Consider the following 20,225-nt stretch of genomic DNA (forward strand, 5'->3'; position numbering starts at 1 on the left):
GCATTTTATATAATTTTATATATATTTTTAATGGTAGTTAGTCATAAAAATAACCACTTTTCTCCAATCAGATCCACAAGTTCTGCTTAACACTGTGTGTGTGTGTGTGCTTGTGTGTGTGTGTGCGCTTGTGTGCTTGTTTGTGTGTGTGTGTGTGTGTGTGTGTGTGTGTGTGTGTGTGTGTGTGTGTGTGTGTGTGTGTGTGTGTGTGTGTGTGTGTGTGTGTGTGTGTGTGTGTGTGTGTGTGTGTGTGTGTGTGTGTGTGTGTGTGTGTGTGTGTGTGCGCGCGCTTGTGATGCATTTTCATATTTGTAAGCAGTAACAGCAGAGTGCCCTTGAACAGAAAGTATGGGGATCCCCTCCTCAGGCTCCCAGCAGGTGCAGACTCTCAGGTCTTCTCATCCTCACTCAGCCGTGGCTAATGTTGCTGGCGCTAACAACTACAGGACATCGCAGGTTTTTTAAAAACACATTGTCCTTGAAATTAAGACAGTTAATTATGCGGTTGACAGTCAACATGTTAATTTGTAAAAAAAAAAAAAAAAAAAAAAAAAAAAATACCTTGGATGTGTCAGTGAATTTTTAGACAGCGTTTTTTTAATTTAATACTAATATTAATTATGAATTTTGATTATATATGTACACACACGCACATGTGCACCTGATCCTTAATTATCATTTGAGTAAGAACAACCCTTTTGAAAGTGCATAAAAGGAATGCTAACTTGCAATTGAACAAAAAACATCACTTTACAGCATCCCAGCAAGCAATTTCTTTTTTTTAAAAAAACAATGAAAACAAATGTTATTTGCTCTCACAATAAGCCATTGGTGGAAAGCAATTAAATATGTGTACTTACACCGAGGATATTACCTCAAATAAATAAACGTTTGCTTTTTATCTTACTGTAATAATAACCAAAAAGCGTGTAATAGTAGAAGGCATTAATTATGCAACAAAGAATTGCGACCCGAACTGTAACAATTTGCTAAGAAAAAATAACCTTCCTTTGTTCAGCATAAAAGCGAGACATAATGTTATATCGTGCTTGTCGCCCTAATCGGTAAAGCAGTTTTCATGTCAAATAGCAGTAAACAATGAAGGTGTTTGTTTTATAAGACACTATTTAAACTTACTTGTCCTTACCCTTCTCATCAGGAATCACAGGTGTGATGAGTCACCTGTACTGGAGTCAGTTAACAATTGTCCTAAAATTTATTGAGAAACACAGTTTGGCAAGTGCGCTAACCGCCTTTAAACCCATCCAACTCTAGCTTGTATTCAATGAACGTTTGTCTCTAACTCTGAATTACTCGATGTAAATTTTATTGTTGTGCTTTTTTCTTTCTTCACAGGCTCGGTTTGGAGAGTGAGTTTTGTTGATTTGCTTAAACCCACCGAACTGCGCGTAGTCTTGCTTCAATTACCCAAAGTCAAGGACAAATGTTGACTCGAATCCCAGCCTGAAATGTCATGCTTGCATTTCATTCTGAGTCTAAATTTAGGGCAAATGTTGACCGAGGCCAGGCCTGTATGTCTCTCAGGGAAATGAAATTGCATTCCTGCACACGACCGGAGAAGCATAAGCGGCTGTTAGATGCTACTTATGCTACCCCAGCAGATCTGAGGAATAAGGTGGCCGTGTCATAATGTGTGTAAGGAGAGGTCTGACCGATGCATGAATATGCAGCCATGCATTGCGATGGGTAGATGGAAGGTAAATGTGCATTGCATAGCCCATGCAGGGTGCAACGTGTGAGGATGAGATCATCGTAGTACAGCGTGTCTATGAGTCATTGCTTAACAGAGTTATCTCAGTCAGTGATGCACTGATCTGCAGCCCAGTCTGAGGTTGCTAGGCGGGGTCGCTCTGTGGGTGAGGGGTGGGGGTGGGGGTGGGGGGGGGGTGGGGCGGGACCAGGCGGAGGAGTTTTGTTAGTGAAGTGGAGGCCCGGATAATTTTTAAAAAAATTATTATTTTATGGAGAAGTGGGTTGTGACTCAGCGCAAAAAACAAAGAGGCTAACAAGCAGCAAAAAATAGAAACGCCCTCAAAAGGGGAGAGACTACACTGGAATTACAGTAAGCGGGTCATCAAAGCAGGTGCAGCTAATGTCTCCGTGCGGGACTAAGTCACATCTGAGGCCTGAGGTCCAGAGCGGCCCTGCTGGAAACAGAGCAGCCTGCATCCGCTTCCAGTCCTGGAGACGCATCCAGTGCTCAGCCCCGTTTCACATCCTTGGGAAATCTCTGCTCTTGTCAAGGCTGTTCATTCAATCAAAAAAAAACTTTTTTTTATTTATTTTTCTTTTTTTGCACGTCCAGCCTGTGAAGTTGATCCCCCTCGTTCTTGTTCCTGCAGGTACAAAAAAAGTAGCTAAGAAGGCACGCTTGTCACTAGGGTGGTAGCCTCTAGGTACATTAAATTGCTATGCATAATTAATTTGTGGCCTTCTTGCTTGTTAATGGCTTGTTATTAGTGTCCAAATAGAGCATTATTGCACTTTCAGGGTACATTTAGGAAATTTGTTCCTTAAAGCAAATGTAAGCAAATGTTAAATTTACCTCCACTGTACCTTTATTTATCAGAGTGTAGGAGGCTAATTAACAATCTGTTTGGGGTTGCAAAAAAGAAATACATAAATAAATAAAATCAGTGTTTGGTAATGCTTTAGAGATAAATTTGCTATGGAACCTAATTAGCAGTAACATCAGACATAGTGCTTAGCTATGAACAGCTGTTGTCATATCTTTGTACAGTGCATGTATGTACTATAGCGCCTGTTCTTTTCAAATGAAATTTAAGCTCTGAAGTGGTAGCTTTTCTGTTTTAAATGTTGAGGTAGGTGGCTAATACAGTATATTTTTTAGTATCAACCAGCTCTGCACGTCGAGGAGATTATCTGCAGAGGGAGTCTTTGGGAATGTTTTACAACTGGACATTCAATTCAAGCCATTTCTGCTTTGAAATGTTCGGGCCTTCGGGGCATAACAAGCACACTCCATCTCATAGCACTGCAGCGTGGATGCTTTGTTGAAGGAAAACATGCTCCCAGGTCCTACCTGTACGGAAATAATGTATTTTATTTCAGTGCGATGCTGCAGTGGCTCAAAAATATACATATTATTTTAACTTCTATTTTTGCTTTGACTTATATTGACGTATCCACACAGTTTATTTCAAAACTATTGGGACAGCTGTATAAAACTGGTTGTATTTCCTCTGTAATAATCAGATTTTTATTTCTGAATCAAAAAATGACTACAAGACAAAATTCCCAACATGTCATTTATTATTTATTTCATGTGGTTCTTTAAAATATATTGAGCTATATTGCAACAATGCTTAATGATTAAACTTTATGTATGAGTCCCTTGGCTCCTCTCAGGAGAGAAACAGCCAGTTGTTGATAAATGCTTGAGAAACTACAAGGGTTTATTTTATTCATTTATTTATTTATTGCCTGGGACGAAGCACTTCCATTACCCACTGACAGCTTGCTACCGCTGGAAGAGAAGTCGAGATCTGTACATACCTCTCTGCATGTCTGTGCCTCTCTAACGTCATTCTGTGTCACTCCAACGCGGTGCTTATCACTAAACACAGCGTGCGCGGTCAGCCTGTCGTTGGAGTGATTTTGCGGACATACTGACATGCATGCAGTGCACGGGGCCGGGAGCTTTGAGTCTGTGTCTCATTACACAGTAGCTGACCTGGTCGCCGTGACGTCGAGGGGGTCTCTCTAGCGGACTGGGGTGCGGGGGTGTTTTTTTTTCGAATCCCCGTGTCGGACGCCCCGATCTTGCGCGGGGGGGGTGGCGGTCGTGCGGCTGTCACGGATACCGATGCTTCCGATGTGTCATTCCGGGTCGATGCTTCCGTGCTGTGGGAATTTCTAAGCGGGAGCGGGATTCTGGCAGTCAGAGAAACTGTCGAGTTTAAATCCAAACTGATCAGCAGGGGAGCAGACAGGCAGAGAGGTTTTTTTTAAAATATATGCTCCCAGGTCCTCACTGCTCTATAAAACGTGTGTGTGTGTGTGTGTGTGTGTGTGTGTGTGTGTGCGTGCGTGCGTGCGAGCGTGCGTGCGTGCGTGCGTGCGTGCGTGCGTGCGTGCGTGCGTGCGTGCGTGCGTGCGTGCGTGCGTGCGTCTGCGTCTGCGTCTGCGTCTGCGTCTGCGTCTGCGTCTGCGTCTGCGTCTGCGTCTGCGTCTGCGTCTGCGTCTGCGTCTGCGTCTGCGTCTGCGTCTGCGTCTGCGTCTGCGTCTGCGTCTGTGCATGTGCATGTGTATGGCTGTGTGTCTGTGTCTGTGCATGTGTGTGGCTGTGTGTGCATGTGTATGTGTGTTTTTGTGTGTCTGCGTGTCTGTGTGTGTGTGTGAGTTTGTGTGTGTGTCTGTGTTTCTGTGTGTGTGTGTGTGTGTCTGGCTGTGTGTGTGTGTGTGTGTGTGTGTGTCCTTGTGTCGTGTTTACCGTCAGCGTCCCACAAATGAAGGCCTGCGCACCTGAGTCCCTGAGCGCCACATTTCACTCAGGAGACACAGAGAGTAATTGGCGAATTTATGACCCTGGAGGAGCTACGTCACTTTTCCCTCCCGGGAAAATGCACTTCCATTACACGCAGCTGCGCCGGCACCCCCTCACTGGCCAGAAATCTGCAGAGTGGAGACTGAAAGGCTGTGCGTGAGCTTTCTGAGTAGTCCCTACGGTCAGTGCAACATGTGAACATATCCTCCTGAGGCACAGGAGGGAAAAAAAGTTTGAAGTATTTATTTTTTTTCCCCCCATGTAATAGAGGTGTCTTGGATGACAAAAAAACATGTTGCAGTGAAATTAGTTTCAAGTATATTTTATTTTATTGAATGTTTTTTGTAGTTCAGAATAATACCATGTATGATTCCTGAGATTAAGACCAGAGACCAGAGACAAAAATATCTTCCCTGGTCTTAGGAGGATATATGAACAGAACATACACGGTAAAATGTTTAGTGTTAAATTAACTCTGCTAGAGTACATTTTATCCCTCCTTTGACCCGTATAAACTCACCCATATAAGATTTTACAGTGTACAATAACCACAATGCAACATAATGAGTGATGAAAGGTAAGAGTATATAAGGTACCGATATGTCCAGTGTAAACCCGAACTCAGAACTGTGATGTGCAAACATTAATAAACGATCGTGTTATGAATCGCCATAAAATAATTCAGCATTAATAACCGCCATCAAAAGTGTGTGAGACCTATGTGAAAGTATCTCAGTGTGCGTCTTTCTCAAGATAAATGTTAACTGCGAACTGTTAATTGTTAGGGAAAGAGAACAGAACACTGAATATTGCTACGTGCAAGTAAAGCCACTTCATTCACAATTGTGTCAGTGCAATCAAGTCAATGCACTGCACAATGTACTTGATTTGACACAACTGTATTGAGTAAGACACATGGAACAAATGTTCTTGAGGTACAGTGTTAGGAGGTGTGCACTAACAGCCACTCTACAGGCCTTGAAGAGCCATTTGTCAGAAATGGAGACTGCACTCTCCTGCAGCCCCACTCATAAAACCTGAGCCAGTTTGGGCTTATTTTCCAAGTTAAACAGATAAACCGTGATCGATTTTAACGGAAATGCACCTGTGTTGCTTTTTAAACGCGCTCGCGGTCTGAGTTGGTTGTGCACTTGCCTCATTCCTGGGCTGGCAGCCTGACTTTGAGAGAGGCTTCCTGTGCCGAGATTGGTTGTATTAAAAGGCGGTTATGAAGATCGCTCTGTTTTCTGGCTTTGGCTTTGGAGCAGGATTCTGAGGGGTGAATGGCAAGCTCAGCTGAGAAAGCTCTCCAAATACGGCAGACGAGTGGGTTGCGCATCTTAGAGTGTTTTTTTTTTATGACGGACCGTTTTAAGAATCTGGTCATTTTCTGGGCTCGTTGGGTAGCTTGCTCGGTAAAAACGCCGCTTGTGGTTGCGTGAGGGAGCACCGCGGTCTCTGATCCAGTCCGGCCCGTGCCAGTGCTGACTGCAGGTTGGCAGTTGGTAGAACTTGCTGTCAGAGACATATGAGGAGCAGTGAGAAATATCCCTTTCCAAACAACAAACATCAAAGAGGAAACTGCTCCAAGCAACATGCGATCGATGGGGGAAAAACGTAATCCAATCTCAGCACGTTTGTTAAGCAGCATTAGCGCGACCGCGGACACGGCTCGACGCCGTTGAAGTAATAATTTGAGGCCGAGCAATAAAGCAGATGAAGTAGCATGTTCCGGGGTACGCCCGTGTCCAGTCTGTGTTGTTTGTGGCTTAGGACCTGCAGGGCCCTGGGGCAGTATTTCCACTTGAGAGGGCGCCAGGATCGATATGAGGCACAGGCTTAAGACGGGCGAGGGCCTGCCCCCGGGGGCTGGCGCCTCTCTAGTCTCACAGACCACATTTGATATTGAAATATGAACCCCCCCCCCCCTTTCCTTTCAGCCTCTTCACTTCCTGTGAATCTTCAAATGGCTCCTTCCTCTTTGAAATTCATTTCGGTGGTTTTCAGGGGCAACGCTGTTGCCCTGGATTTGGTCGCTATTTGTGTTTAACTTGGACTGACAAATATATCATGTTTTTTTGTGTGTTTCCCTCTTTCATGCCAAAATAGTTTCAAGTGGAATTCCATTTCTTCCCCCTTATAACTCACCAAAATGTGTTAATTTTTTTGGCATTCATTCTCTTGGTATTTAAAGCGACAGTTTGGCTTGACCTCAAACCACACTTGTCCTTACTATAACTTTGATTCACAGATCGATAGAACTGGTCGGTGAGTTACTTCTTTATAACTTAACTGTGAAGAAGAAGAAACGAATACTTGCATTAAGTCAGAATTTAATGGAAAGTAATGAGAGAATGGTCTCGGTGTCCGTAGCTCAGCTCAGTCTTTGACTCTCCATTTTATAAGTATGCATTATATGAAGACTCCGGATTATATCAGAGAAGTATAACTGACTTATTATATGGAATGAGAGACGCTGCCCAGCAGTACTTTCATGAAGGGACCAAAAGTGTACTTTGTATTTAGCCCAATTATTTAAAACTTTTTTTTCATCCCAATAAAATCTGAAGTTCCCAGTCTTTGTGTTTTTTGTGTTCTTTTTTTTGTCTGGTTGCTATTGAATCGCACAGCGAGTTCAGGGCTGAACTGTCACGGCTGCCGTTTGCTGTTTGCTGATTGCTTTTGCTTACAGTCGTTTGGTTTCCAAACCATTAGTTATAATGCTGCTAAATCGTTCGCACGTAATCACTCAAACCACCGTCGGCGCCTAATGTGAATTCGGCCCGTTTGTTTGCGTTAAATTGTGTCTGATAGCGAAACGCGCGCCGTTCAAAACAGATCCTTGCGTCGTCGTATCTCTCGCAGTTCGGAGGGTGCTCTTCCCCCAGCCTCTTATTTAACGGATTATATTATTATCAGAGAAGTGCTGCCAACAAAACGGAGATGCTGTTAGTGCACGCAGCGTACGCTTTAAAAAAAAAAAAAAAGGCCATTTGTTGTCTCGGAATCACCGCGGTGGCAGTTTATTTTAAAAACGACGCTTTTCAGTGCCAGCCTAATTGCGTTCGTCTGGAAATTATGTAACGGTTCGTAACTGTCATTCTCAAAGGTGCACCGCACAAGTCAAGTCTTGTTTATTTTCGCGACTGTCTTCCAATATATAAACCCAGTTCGGCGCACATACGTGCTTCTGTGACTCATCACTTATGCAAATCCACAGTCGTCTGTTAGACAGTTTTGTCAGACTTAACCCAGGCTGAAACGAGGAGTGAAGTCAAAATTGACACCAAAGGCCCTTTATAGTTGAGCAACTGTTGTTTATTTAAATCCTTCCCCTGTGGGTCTAGACTTTTAGCATTCATTTCAGAACGAGTCTGCTGCCTCAAAACAAACCGTGGCAGGTGTGTTCTCTTTTTATTCAAACAACGACTCGAATTAGAATAAACATTAGGACTCTTTGGGGTCTTTGAGAGCTCTGATTTTACACCGTATGCATGGTAACTAGCTACGATTGTCTTCATAATGAAACAGCAAATCTTATTTGCTACGTTATCCTTTCTTCCTCTGGAAGAATGTGATGAATTGATGAACGTGTATCAAAATGTAATTGCAAATGACAATGCTTAGTATACGTCCGGTAAGTTGCGTAACATTGGTGGTGTTAAAACCTAATGAATGACACAAACTTCTCAGCATGCCGCCGATGAGCAGGTGGCGGTGTTTTAATGGTTCATCATTTTTATTTCGTTATTTATTCTCTTAATGTATCTCCTACATTAAATGCAATATAGACAAACGGTGTTTATCAAGTGGAAAAAAAACAAACATCTGTTGCAGGTCAGCCTGTGGTTGCAGAAATACCAAAAAGAAATAAATAAATAAATACGGCGTGACAATGAATCAGATCAAATTAAGTTAATTTGTATAGTGCTTTTTAGAAACATTTGTCACCGTACAATCCGCAATGGATCCTGACCTAAACCCCCCGTGGAGCTGGCCTCCCCCCGAGCAGTCGTCCCCTAATGTAGTCAGCATTATGCGAAAAGACCCGCTTTGTGCTGCAGTTTATTTTCCGGAATGGGTTTGTTCATCTGCAATGAATCCTTTGCTGCCGTGAATGAAGCTGAATTTTATTGTAAAAAAAAAAAAAAAAAAGAATTTTTTCAGGACTCCCGGAAATGTCAAGAGGAAATGATACTGATTTTCACCGTAGCCTTTGTCCCGTTAATTTGTTATGATACAAATGGGCGGTTAATAACACGGTTTTAAATATGCGTCGTAACGGAGACTGTGCCATTACACAGTTATCCGCCTCTCCCGTCCGGACCTCTGTCCGAGCCGCGACGGGGATCCTCTCCGCTTTTCGACACCGGCCCAGCGGTCAGGAGCCCGCCCCGCCCCGCCCCGCCCCACCAATCAGCAGAGCTCAAATTACCGCCAACGTTCCCGCCAGCGCACGCCGGCGTTCCGTGTCGCCAGGGGAAACGCCCGGCTCCTCCATTTCTGATGGGTGAAGTAAGCACCTCTGATTAGGAATGGGGGTGTGTAGAGGGGGGTTGTGTTTGGGGGAGGGCGGGGTAGGGGCCCACGGTCACTCTGCCAAAGCATGGTTTCAGAGCGGTGAACAGCGTAATTCCTGGGCAGGGGTAATAGGCGGAGTGGGGGGGGGGGGTTGATTCTCCATGTGGGTCTGAGTACTGGCGATCAGGGTCCAGTCACATGATCTGTGAAGGTGCTGTACCCTCTTGAGCTGCGCAGATAGACAATAATTCATCCTCTGAATTCCCCCCCCCCTCCCCGTTTCTGTTGAAAAATGTACAGGTGTGGAAGGCACGCTTTGTGAGAGAGGCGTCGGCTCAGTCCATGCCCTCAACTTAAATAATAAAGAAAGAACCGCGGAGTATAAACCAACAAGGTCCCTGCTCCCTGACAGTATTTTTAATACTACAACTAAAGCACAATCTCGCATAGGGTGACACAAAGCCTACAGCCAGGCCTGACTTTCAACACATGCCCACCAAACAAGCAGTGTGTGTACGGCTCTGCTCTTCTATAGGGTGAACACAACACTGTGGACCGGGGGGGCGGGATAGCAACCCTGGGGCTGCAGAGCCAAAGCGGCCTGCTGCTTGCGTCTCAAATGATAGATCGGCAACCAATCCAGCCCCCGCCGTTACACACCAGGTGAGACCAGCCGGCTAATCAGCTCATGTTGGTGATTTAAGTGCTGTGTGACGACAGCGGCCGAAGCACCCCGCGGCTCTCCCGGGCACCGAGCGCGCCAACGGCGGCGGGACGCGCGAGCGAAACACGCCTTTCGCACGCTCGCGGTTCCAACGCGCCCCGCGCCGCACCGCGGCGCAGGAAGTCCAATCACGCGCGCCTTGTCTAACCGTAATGGTAAATTATGACCTTCATTATGCCGTCGTGTCATCATCGCGTGGGTATTTATATTTGCGGCAGAGAACGTACGGTTTGCAATAAAAGATTGCATATTGATGTTTGGTTTGGTGTACTGGCGTGTGATCTGCATGCATGCATGAATGCGCACTGAAGGATGCGATGATTACTGTAGCTGTACAGTTCTCACATGGTTTCTAACGTCTCGTGTATGTTCTTCAGTGGCTGGTTCTCCATTCATTTTCTTGAAATTAAGTGTATTATTACACATTTGTGTGCGGATGAATAATTCATAAATCACGCCGCGATAAAACAAAATTCCACTTTTGCTTTGTGTGCCAGAATGAGGTCATTTTTCCCTTTCGATTTTTTTTTCTTTTTTTTGATATCATGGAGATGAAAGGGGTTGTTAAACAAGATGCCTTTTTACAACATTTAAATAAGAGTAGATGTCTAAATAAAATAATTTAATCGAATGGAATTAGTTACACACACATGCGTGTACGCATTAATATTGTAATATAGTGTGTGAACTGTTTTTCTGAAATGCAGCCAAGGGTTACCTATACATAAACCCTATGATGGGATGCATTTACATATTTTGCTTGTGTATGCATGAGCTCTAAAGAGACTCTGTGCAGTGCAGTATACTGGTTAGAGACCTGGGATTGTCACCAAAAGGGCTTGGGCTTGTATCCAGGCAGGACTCTGCTTGTGTACCCTTGAGTGTGGTGCTTACCCTGCATTGCTTCAGTATATATCCTGCTGTAGGGTTGTCACGATACCATTTTGGTAGTCAATGTCAAATACCAATGTGAAATTCTACAATTTTTATTAAAAAGAAATCCCCATGTACTACTTGAGCATACTCTACTTCCTCTCCTATATTAAAAGCTATGTATGAACATTAACAAAAAACAAGAAAAAAAAACAGTGGCATGTAGCCTTCAAGTAACAGTTAACTGTCAAAGGTAGCTTTATCGTAACAACCACTATTCAGGAAAAACAGATTGTGCCTGCATTCAGTAATATATGTAGACAGTGTGTGTGTGTGTGTGTGTGTGTGTGTGTGTGCGTGTGAGCTCAACAATGCATTTCTCACAGAAAACAGTGTTGACTTTTTGCTTCACTGCAGTGGTGATAAAACTTTTAAAAAGTGAGTGCTAGGGGTTTGTTGGCTTTTATTTTTCATCATATGAGGCTAGTGTGATGTAGGTTCTGTGACACAAGTCAATAATACTAACCTATAAAAAATAGATATTTAACCCTTTTTGAATTTTGTTTTTCTGTCCACAACTCTAAGCCAGTGTTCTAAAACTCTATTGCTTTCAGTTTCCAGCAGTGACTGTTTCATCAGCATTCAAATGTTCAGTTAAGACCATTGTAAACACATATTTGTGATCTTACACCTTAATAGAAATTTAGAAGTGAAAGCGTTTCATATGGTGAGCAGAACTGAACATTTTTCTCACACCCTCAATAAATGGCAAGAGTCCCAATTGAAGACGGAATTGATTCTTTAAAAGTTATGTATTTTCTGAATCATCGTCTATTTCGATTGAGTTTACAGTTGCTGTAAATTATGTAAGAAGTATGCGTACCAGTGGCTACCGTTTCCCATTTCGCTTAGTTTCCCAGCTTTCCTAGACGTCTTCCTCTGCTTGCTGTCAGTTAGACAGGAGTGCGGTTCAAATTTAGACTCTGTACCACCGATACTGTAGAAAAACTAGTACCATTACGATTTCTAAATTTTGGCATCGACTTTGTGCCGAAGTACCGTTTTTTGTGGCATCTTCATCCAGCTGTATATGTGGATTGTATGCAGAAATCAAAAAAAAAAAAAAATTTTAAATATATAAAAATAAACAATGTCTTAGTTGCTCTGGATAAGAGTCTGGTAAATGCCTGTAATGCTTTGTGTTTCTGTGCACAGGTGAATGCCTTTGCTTCGATGGCTACATGAGGGATCCTGTCCATAAACACCTGTGCATTCGCAACGAGTGGGGACCGAACCAAGGGTAAGCGTGTGTGTTTGTGTGTGCATGTATGTGCCACTCCATATTAGCTTTTTTTTTTGTGAAACACTCTTACAGTTGAAAATTGTTGACGCTCTCTTGCGAAAAAAAACTCATCTGATCATTTAATGGCGAGTTATTAGCACCGAACAGCAGGCTGCCGGTCCTGAGACGAGATTAAATCATTATGTTGGAGAGAAAGTTCTCGGCGGAGGGAGGCTGGAAATAGATCGCTCGGATGAATTTCGCATCTGTCTCAACGCGGCCCCCGTTGAACCGCGTGGCGCTCGGAACAATTCATCCTCTGGATTTTTTTATTTTATTTTTTTCCCTCCCCGTGTCTGTCGAGAAATGTACAGGTGTGGAACGCACGCTTTGTTAGAGGGGCGTCGGCTCAGCCCGCGCTCCCGACTTAAATAATAAAGAAAGAACCGCGGAGCGTAAAGAATACGAAATGGAAAGTAATGTCTTCGTTCTTCGCGTCGCGCGTGGCAGATGGCGGCGGCAGCGTAGCCGCGTAGCCTGACCCGCTCGAACGGCAGCCCGGCCGGCTGAGGCCTCCCGCGGTGCGTCGTCGGGTGTCTGCCAGGAACCTGTCGCACGTCTTCCTTAATCATCAGACATGTTTCAGCGCAGGAAGCCGCCAGCCGCTGCCAAAAGTGTTCTTTGGGGGAATCTTTGTTCTGTGCCTGTGTGAAGTAAAATGGACCCTGCAGTCATAGCTAGTCAGTGCCTGCCCCCCCCCCCCCCCAGCCCCTGAGAGAAACTGCTTTGTTGTGTGCATTACACGATTTTTGAGTGACCGAGTAGTCTGTGTACAGGGCTATAAGATAAGGAGAGAGAACGGGAATGCAGGGTTTTGGTCTTCTCCTGCTTTGGTGAAGATGCCGGAAAATTAACAGGCAGCAACTCTGAGGTGGAGAGTGGTGCCGTATCTCCTCGTAGTCGGGGGTGGGGGAGTCGATGGCCATGGCTTTGTTGTCGTATGACCTTGCATCACTGCCTTAGAGAAGCTCCTTCAGCTTGATGATGTCATTCAGCATATAGCTGAGCGACAGCCGCGCATCAGGAGGAAGAACTTTGTGTCTGGAACTGATGATGTTTAGCTGGAGGCCCGCAGGAGCAAACTGAAAATACAACTTTATTTAAAGTGCTTTTATTTATTTTTTTTTACCTCAGCGAGACGAAAAGAAGAAAAGACAGTTGGGGAAATTCACAGAGAAAGAATTTTCTTCTAACCAATTTGCTTGTGAAAGAAATCACCCCCCCCCCCCCCCCCCCCTTCCTTTAAGACCTTAATACTGGTTCAGTAACTGCGTGTCCAGAATGTCTGGTAATGGCGCTATAATGCGCTAGCTTTCTGTCCTGAGGGAATACTTATACGTCAAGCTGCTTCACGGCACCGATGCTGGGATAAGCTTTCTTCCCGCTAGCTGTCCAAACTCGAATATGACTTCCATTAAAAGGAAATTTTCAAACGCGGTATGCCGTACAAGTCTATTTTTTTGGTACATTTTCAAGCGGTGGAACATCTAACGGTCCGGCTAATCCACCTTTTGCATCTCAGTGGCGCTCTCCTACACCCGCTGCTCAGTTTAGGGAAGAGAGCCACTTGCGGAGAAGCCCGGAAATGCACAAATTCAAATCCAAATCCAAATTCAAATTCAAATCCAAATCCAAATCCAAATTCAAATTCAAATCCAAATCCAAATGTAAATCCGAATCCAAGTGCAGATCCCGCGTTTGTGCGTGCCTCTGAGCGCATGAGAGTGGGGGGGGGCAGAGGAGGGGTGAGGAGATCAAAGGCCCCAGATGGTATTTGTGGTTACCACAGTAATTAGCCTTCGGCCACAATTTAAACTCATTTTGCAAAACAAAAAAAAAGTGCAGAAAAACCTGTATTTCTGCAATTACCTTTTTTTTCTGGAGTTATGCGGGCACACGCGGTTGTATTTTTTTTTAACGATACAGTACAGCGGTGGTGCGTAGTGACCTTTCCGGCGCTCTAGGGTTTTCAACACGCTTGCTCCTGGTTACGGTTATACACTTTGTTGTACGTCGCTCTGGATAAGAGGATCTGCCAAATGCCTGTAATGTAATGTAATGTTTATCCGTGCTCGCTGACATCATGTGCTGTGTGATCACTCGGGCCGGAGGCGCGAACTCACCTGCTGCTCAGCGGATGAATCACAGGCGTGGGCTTCATTTCTACTTTGTGGGAGACAAATGAGTCATGGCTCATATGTCGTTAGACTAATTAAGGGGACAATTAATTCGTATAAAAATATTGGGGGGGGGGGTGGGGGGTGGTGACGTATCTCCCTGTCTATCCCCCCAAACCTTTGCCTGTGGGATGAATACATTCTCATGAATTCACCGTCCACACCTTCTTTTTATGGATTTAATAGATGATAGACCGGAATATAAATTTCATTTCAGGGAAATTTCAGATGGGTTGCACCCTTTCTCATATTTCACTTAAAATGTAGGTGCAGACGCTGAAAGAAAGTGTATAAATCAGTGAAATGTGTGAATGATTAAGTTAGTGAAATGAGATTCGGCTGCTGGAGTGGTCTTTTAACGATCACTTAAACCATCATCATCTTTGTCAATTCTCTTCAGGATATCATCATCAAACGAATTCTCTGATTTCATTCTTAATATGTTTGGCTATAACCCTGTCATAATAATTGCATTGCTTTATGTTACATTTCATCATGTGTGTCAGTGTAGGTGCGACTTGTTTGCGGTATATTTGTGCGATTCGTTCTGTTTCTGTGTAAATGCCTGTGGGTCACCAGCTCTGTATCTAAGAGACTGTATTTGGCGGTGTTCGATAGCGACGTAATCTGTTTGAAACGTATTTCTAGCGGGAAGGTGTACTGTATAGGAAGCAATGTTTCAGAGGCTATTGAGTGCAGCATGGAAACAAGGAACTGAAACAAGAAACTGATAGGTCTACACTTTCATGCAGTATGCGGTTAATAGAAACCGTTTCTGTATGCCCTTTGGCAAACCTCTTCGTGTGGAGATTTTTTTCCTTTTCGTTCCCCCGCCATTGACCTCATTCTCCAAATGACAGCTTGGCACGACGTTCACTGGGTGTATTTGTGCTTGTATCATTGAAAGAAACACACATTTTATGGACACATAACTCAAGGTTATATGTGCACTAAAAGTTTCTCCCACTCCAAGATATGGACAGTTATGTAGAAAATAATAAGCCTTTTTATTTTTTTATTTTGAAAACAGCTTGACAATCTCCGTTCCCGCTGAGCAGCACAGACAAGCGTATAATACAGTAATGTGGCAATAAATGTAGAAAGAAACCTTTTTTCCCCCTCAAAAAATACTTGGAGTGAGCCACTTTGATTATGTGTCCAGCAAGTTGTTTTCCTTTGTTATAAAACAAGATTTTTATGGACGTGCCGTAGGAATGATCACGTATCCGTCTGTACCTTCTGGCACCGCTCATATACCGTTAGTAAGGCGCTGAGGAGGAGCCGTAGATTTAAGTGTATTCATCATGAATATAGAAAATTTTGAAAATGGGGACGTGCCATAAATTACATTACATTACAGGCATTCAGCAGACGCTCTTATCCAGAGCGACTTACACAACTTTTTACATAGCATTTTACATTGTATCCATTTATACAGCTGGATATATACTGAAGCAATGCAGGTGAAGTACCTTGCTCAAGGGTACAACGGCAGTGTCCTTACCCGGGAATCGAACCTGCGACCTTTCGGTTACAAGCGCAGTTCCTTACCCACTGTGCCACACTCCGTCCTGACTCAGTGTGATCATTGAAGGTCCCATGACTTGAGGTGAACCCCTTGGCATCCCGATCAAATTCCGAATTAATCCGGCCACCCATTCTTTCCCGGTCCGGACGGCTGGTGCTCGGTGCAAAAGAGTATTGAGTTCTCGCTTGACCTTAAGCACCCGGTTAAATTAAAGGTTAACAGAGTCCTCCTGTACTAATGGTAGGGCAGTTATTACCCGTATGCAGTCCCGATTGGCTTGATTTAAATGTCCATATCTCAGAGGACGACGGCCTGATCTGGGTTATTAATAAAATAATTAAAAAAAACAAGACCAGTTGCCACTCAGAAGAAGTACGAGTAAAATTCACTGAAAGGCTGGTGAATTTAATCACTTCAGTCTATCAAGGAAAGAAAGAGAAAGCTTTTTTTCCCTTTAATTTAGCATAAGGCAGCTAGAAACAGAGCATAGTAATATAAAACATAATCATAATAAAACAAGGTTACTGTGTGTCTGTTTTTAATTCTTTAAACACTATATACAGCATGTTGCCGGCTACATTATGTGGTGTTGTTATTGTCTCATGAATCATTAAATAAATAATATGAACCTTACACAAATAAAATGAGGTTCACTAATATTTTTTGTCTCTTACAAACATACAACAACAAAAAAATATTCACAAATAAAAATAATAGGTTCACAAATGTGTTTTTGCAATCACACACACATCTCTCCCAAATGTAATAATAATCATTTTTATTTCTGGCCACACATTTTTTTTCCCCCCAGAAAAGATTTGCCAGTGTATGGGGCATTCATTTTGACAATTAATTGATGTGCATTTATGCTTCACCTAGCAAGTGTAGATTCACTTGTAGATATTCCCTACAGCACAATGTACAAATTTAGCCACACATTCATTTTTTTTCACTGAGTCACCTCCGGCCAGTCATATTTTCAGCCACCCACATTACGCTGACCAATCACAGCACACTCTCCTCAAAACTGCTGGAAAATTGCAGATAGCACTAAAAATGAGGGAAAGCGTGGAAATGGCATAAAAACAGGGAAAGTCACACAAGTGCCAAAAATGGCGAAAATCATGGAATCCATGACACCCTTGACTTCTGAGACAAACACCCAGCCATAATGATCAGCTATGAAATGATGGGAGAGGCAGTATTAGACCTGAGTGTAGGAGAGCGCAGATGTGTGTTTTTTTTTACTTTTTTTTTTTCAGATCAGGAAATATTCAACAGCTTTTCAGGTTTTCCCACTTTTTTGGTGTATTTTATGTCGCTTCAGAGGGCTCAAATAACCACAATTTGTTCATCATTTTATTTTCAGAGTAAAAGGCACCAATTTCTGATGTAACCCCTGGTGCATAAAATTGAAGTAATATGATTGTTGAGTCTCCGTTGAGATCCCTGTATCTGAATCCTATTGGCCAGAAGGTTAAAAAAAAAAGGGGGGGGGGGATTTTAGAGTGAACTGAATGCATTTATGCCTCTGGATGAGATTATGTACACTGTACTGCCAAAAACACACTGCACAGAGCACCAGCTGGTACCATGTGAATGGGCTCAGAAAGAACTTGCCAGAAAATCAGAGCTGTCGTCCATTACCTCCACAGCTTTTCAGTGCAGCTTCCAGCCCTTGGCTTGCCACTGTGCTGCAAGGGCTTTGACCTTTGTCCTTTGACCCTTGACCCTGACAGTTGCGATAAAGGAGTCTGGGAACTAATTTGCCATTCAAATTTGGGGGGGCACGTCAGAGTGAGGTTTTTGAACTGTCTGAAAAAAAATGGCAGGAATTTACAGCGCAGCTAACGAACGAAGATCAAAATGTTTAAATCCCAGCGGACGCGGTACTTAAGTTATTGACGTTAATGAGATTTTTTGAGTCCTCCCCGAAGTGCCTTTTATATTAAATTGCCTGGATTTGGGACGCCACTTGCGAACATTTTGATTAACACGGCAAGGTGAGAACAGTCTTGGTGTTTTAATTGGAACGGAGACGGAGACGGGGGGGGGGGGGCGATGGCGAGGGCGCGGCGGACCCGATAATTAGTCTTGAGCGCGGCGATCGGGAGGGTGACGCCGGGGTGCAAAGTCGCTTCGGCTGCGCCGGCCCGCGTTCGCTTCCTCTCCGCGGGGCGAAGCCGCGAACGGCTTTTTTAATTGGATTTAACACCTGTGGGGGATTGGCGGGAAACCGGCAAGTCTTAAAGCCAGGTTTTTTTTTTTTGAAGATGCAAAAGATTTTATTGCGTTCTCGGAAAAAGTTGCCGTTATCTGCTTTCCCTTATCGCCTTGGCGGTGGCAGGGCAAACTGTCACGGGTCCTGACTTCGAAGTTGTGATGACTGACAAGCGATGCGGAGACGGTTGGCTTCCACGAAAGCACTGCCTGTTTACTGTTGGAAAAAAAAAAAAAAAAAAAGATTTCAGGTGTTAGTCAAAGTACAACCAGTAACTCATTCCGTGTGGTCATGGAGGGGTAATTAATCGTTTATCCGGGATTGATTTTGCACTTGTAGACATCAAAAGATGCTTGACCGGATTAACGAGGCTAATCTCAGCGTCCTTGATTCCGAATCACATTTTCCGTCATTTTTTCAAGTGTTGGCTGGATCTCATCAAGCGCCTCTCTCTCTCGCCCAATCATCCTCCTTTACAGATCAAAGCGAGAAATGCGCTATTGATGTTGAAACAAATTTAAAAAATAAGTCACCAGGTCTGGCGCCACATTTCCCGGTGTTAGCGGCTTACTCTCGGAAAAAAAAGTCCTTGGGTCCTCGTCGGTTCTTCGTTCGCCCCAGAGCTTAAAAGTGGCGTCCACGCAGTTGCCTGTGCTAAATAATTTCCGTCAGCGGTGGCAGGGCCTGCCTCTCCCGCTCTCCAGAGCTCTCGCGCGGAGTCGGCGTCCCGCGCCGTGCCCCTGTTTCGGCGACGGGGCCGCCCAGATGCGCCCTCTTTCTCTCCGTCGCCGTGTTTACGAGCAGCATCTGTCCCGGTGCCACGCTTGACGCACCCCTTGAAGTGCCTTGATGTTTGTTTTGGAGTTTGCCAGACTTTCACAACCAACCGGCAGGCAAGGAAACATAACTCTTTGATAAACTAAAAAAAATAGAAAGAGCATTTGAGATGCAAGTCATTTGCCACACCCACATTCAATCTTGCTTATATATGAAGTCAACTCTCGTTATTATTTTCTATTTTCAACATTTTCGCTCGTTTTTTCTTTTTCCACCATTATAAAATAATGGCACTGCTGGAAATATTTGTATATATAATCTGTCACAACTGTTGTATTCCATAGATAAACGTAAACCGTGATAAAACTGTTTCATCCATTTTAATTGTTTTGCTGGCCACTTATCCATTTTGTAAGTCTAAAAAAAAAAAAAAACCAACTGCAGCAGTTTTTGTCAGAAAGAGATTTTTAAAAAAGTTGTTTTGGGATTAGATACAGAAGTAGCTGTTCATTTTGTGCACAGTGAATCTCTGTAGGGGAAATGTTCTCGTTCACATTAATGTTCTCAGTACGGAGGACAAGGGAAAGTGCAGAATACATTTTGCCTGGGCTGAACGCCTTGCTGTTCACATTTTCTGATACCCTTTTTTCCCGCCAACCACCCGCCAAGGGGGATCTGCAGAGCGATGTTCCAGTGCGGCGGTGAGAGGAGGATTATTGATATGAGTTCTGATTTCCCAGACTTATGTTCTTGTATTCTTGTTTTCTTTTTTTTCGGCAGGCCCTGGCCGTACACCATCTTCCAGCGCGGCTTCGATTTGGTGATGGGAGAGCAGCCGTCCGACCGGATCTTCAGGTGAGAGTCAGAACTGGCCTTTCGTACCGTCCAGCTGAACCCGGTTCATCCTGACTGACTGCCAGCCAATCACAACCCGGTTCATCCTGACTAACTGCCAATCACAACCCGGTTCATCCTGACTGACTGCCAATCAGAAGCCGGTTCATCGCTGGCTGTCTGCCAATTGGAACCCCGTTCATCCTGACTGACTGCCTATCGGAACCTGGTTCATCCTGACTGTCTGCCAATCAGAAGCCGGTTCATCGCTGGCTGTCTGCCAATCAGAAGCCGGTTCATCCTGACTGACTGCCAATCAGAAGCCGGTTCATCGCTGGCTGTCTGCCAATCAGAAGCCGGTTCATCCTGAATGACTGCCAATCAGAAGCCGGTTCATCCTGACTGACTGCCAATTGGAACCCAGTTCATCCTGACTGACTGCCAATCAGAAGCGGGTTCATCACTGGCTGTCTGCCAATCAGAAGCTGGTTCATCCTGACTGACTGCCAATCAGAAGCCGGTTCATCCTGACTGTCTGCCAATCAGAACCTGGTTCATCCTGACTGTCTGCCAATCAGAAGCTGGTTCATCGCTGGCTGTCTGTGTGTGAGTGGAGCCCTCCAAAGCCAAACATGAAATGATAAATGATTCGAATGAGTCTGCCCCCAAAAGTGCTGGCCCTTTACCACACACCAAACTT

At 44.1% G+C, this 20,225-nt stretch overlaps 1 protein-coding gene across 5 annotated transcripts in view; it reads left to right on the forward strand.

The window, feature by feature from the left end:
- Nucleotides 1–20,225, forward strand: part of astn1 (astrotactin 1) — a 323,396-nt gene that overhangs the window by 116,976 nt on the left and 186,195 nt on the right. For all 5 annotated transcript variants that reach the window (XM_035422531.1, XM_035422532.1, XM_035422533.1 and 2 more), the window contains 2 exons: nucleotides 11,862–11,946; nucleotides 19,472–19,546. In XM_035422531.1, the coding sequence (XP_035278422.1) occupies nucleotides 11,862–11,946; nucleotides 19,472–19,546 (160 nt within the window). The remainder of the gene's footprint in view (nucleotides 1–11,861; nucleotides 11,947–19,471; nucleotides 19,547–20,225) is intronic.

Source organism: Anguilla anguilla, chromosome 6 (assembly GCF_013347855.1).
Source record: "Anguilla anguilla isolate fAngAng1 chromosome 6, fAngAng1.pri, whole genome shotgun sequence".
Lineage (NCBI taxonomy): Eukaryota > Metazoa > Chordata > Actinopteri > Anguilliformes > Anguillidae > Anguilla > Anguilla anguilla.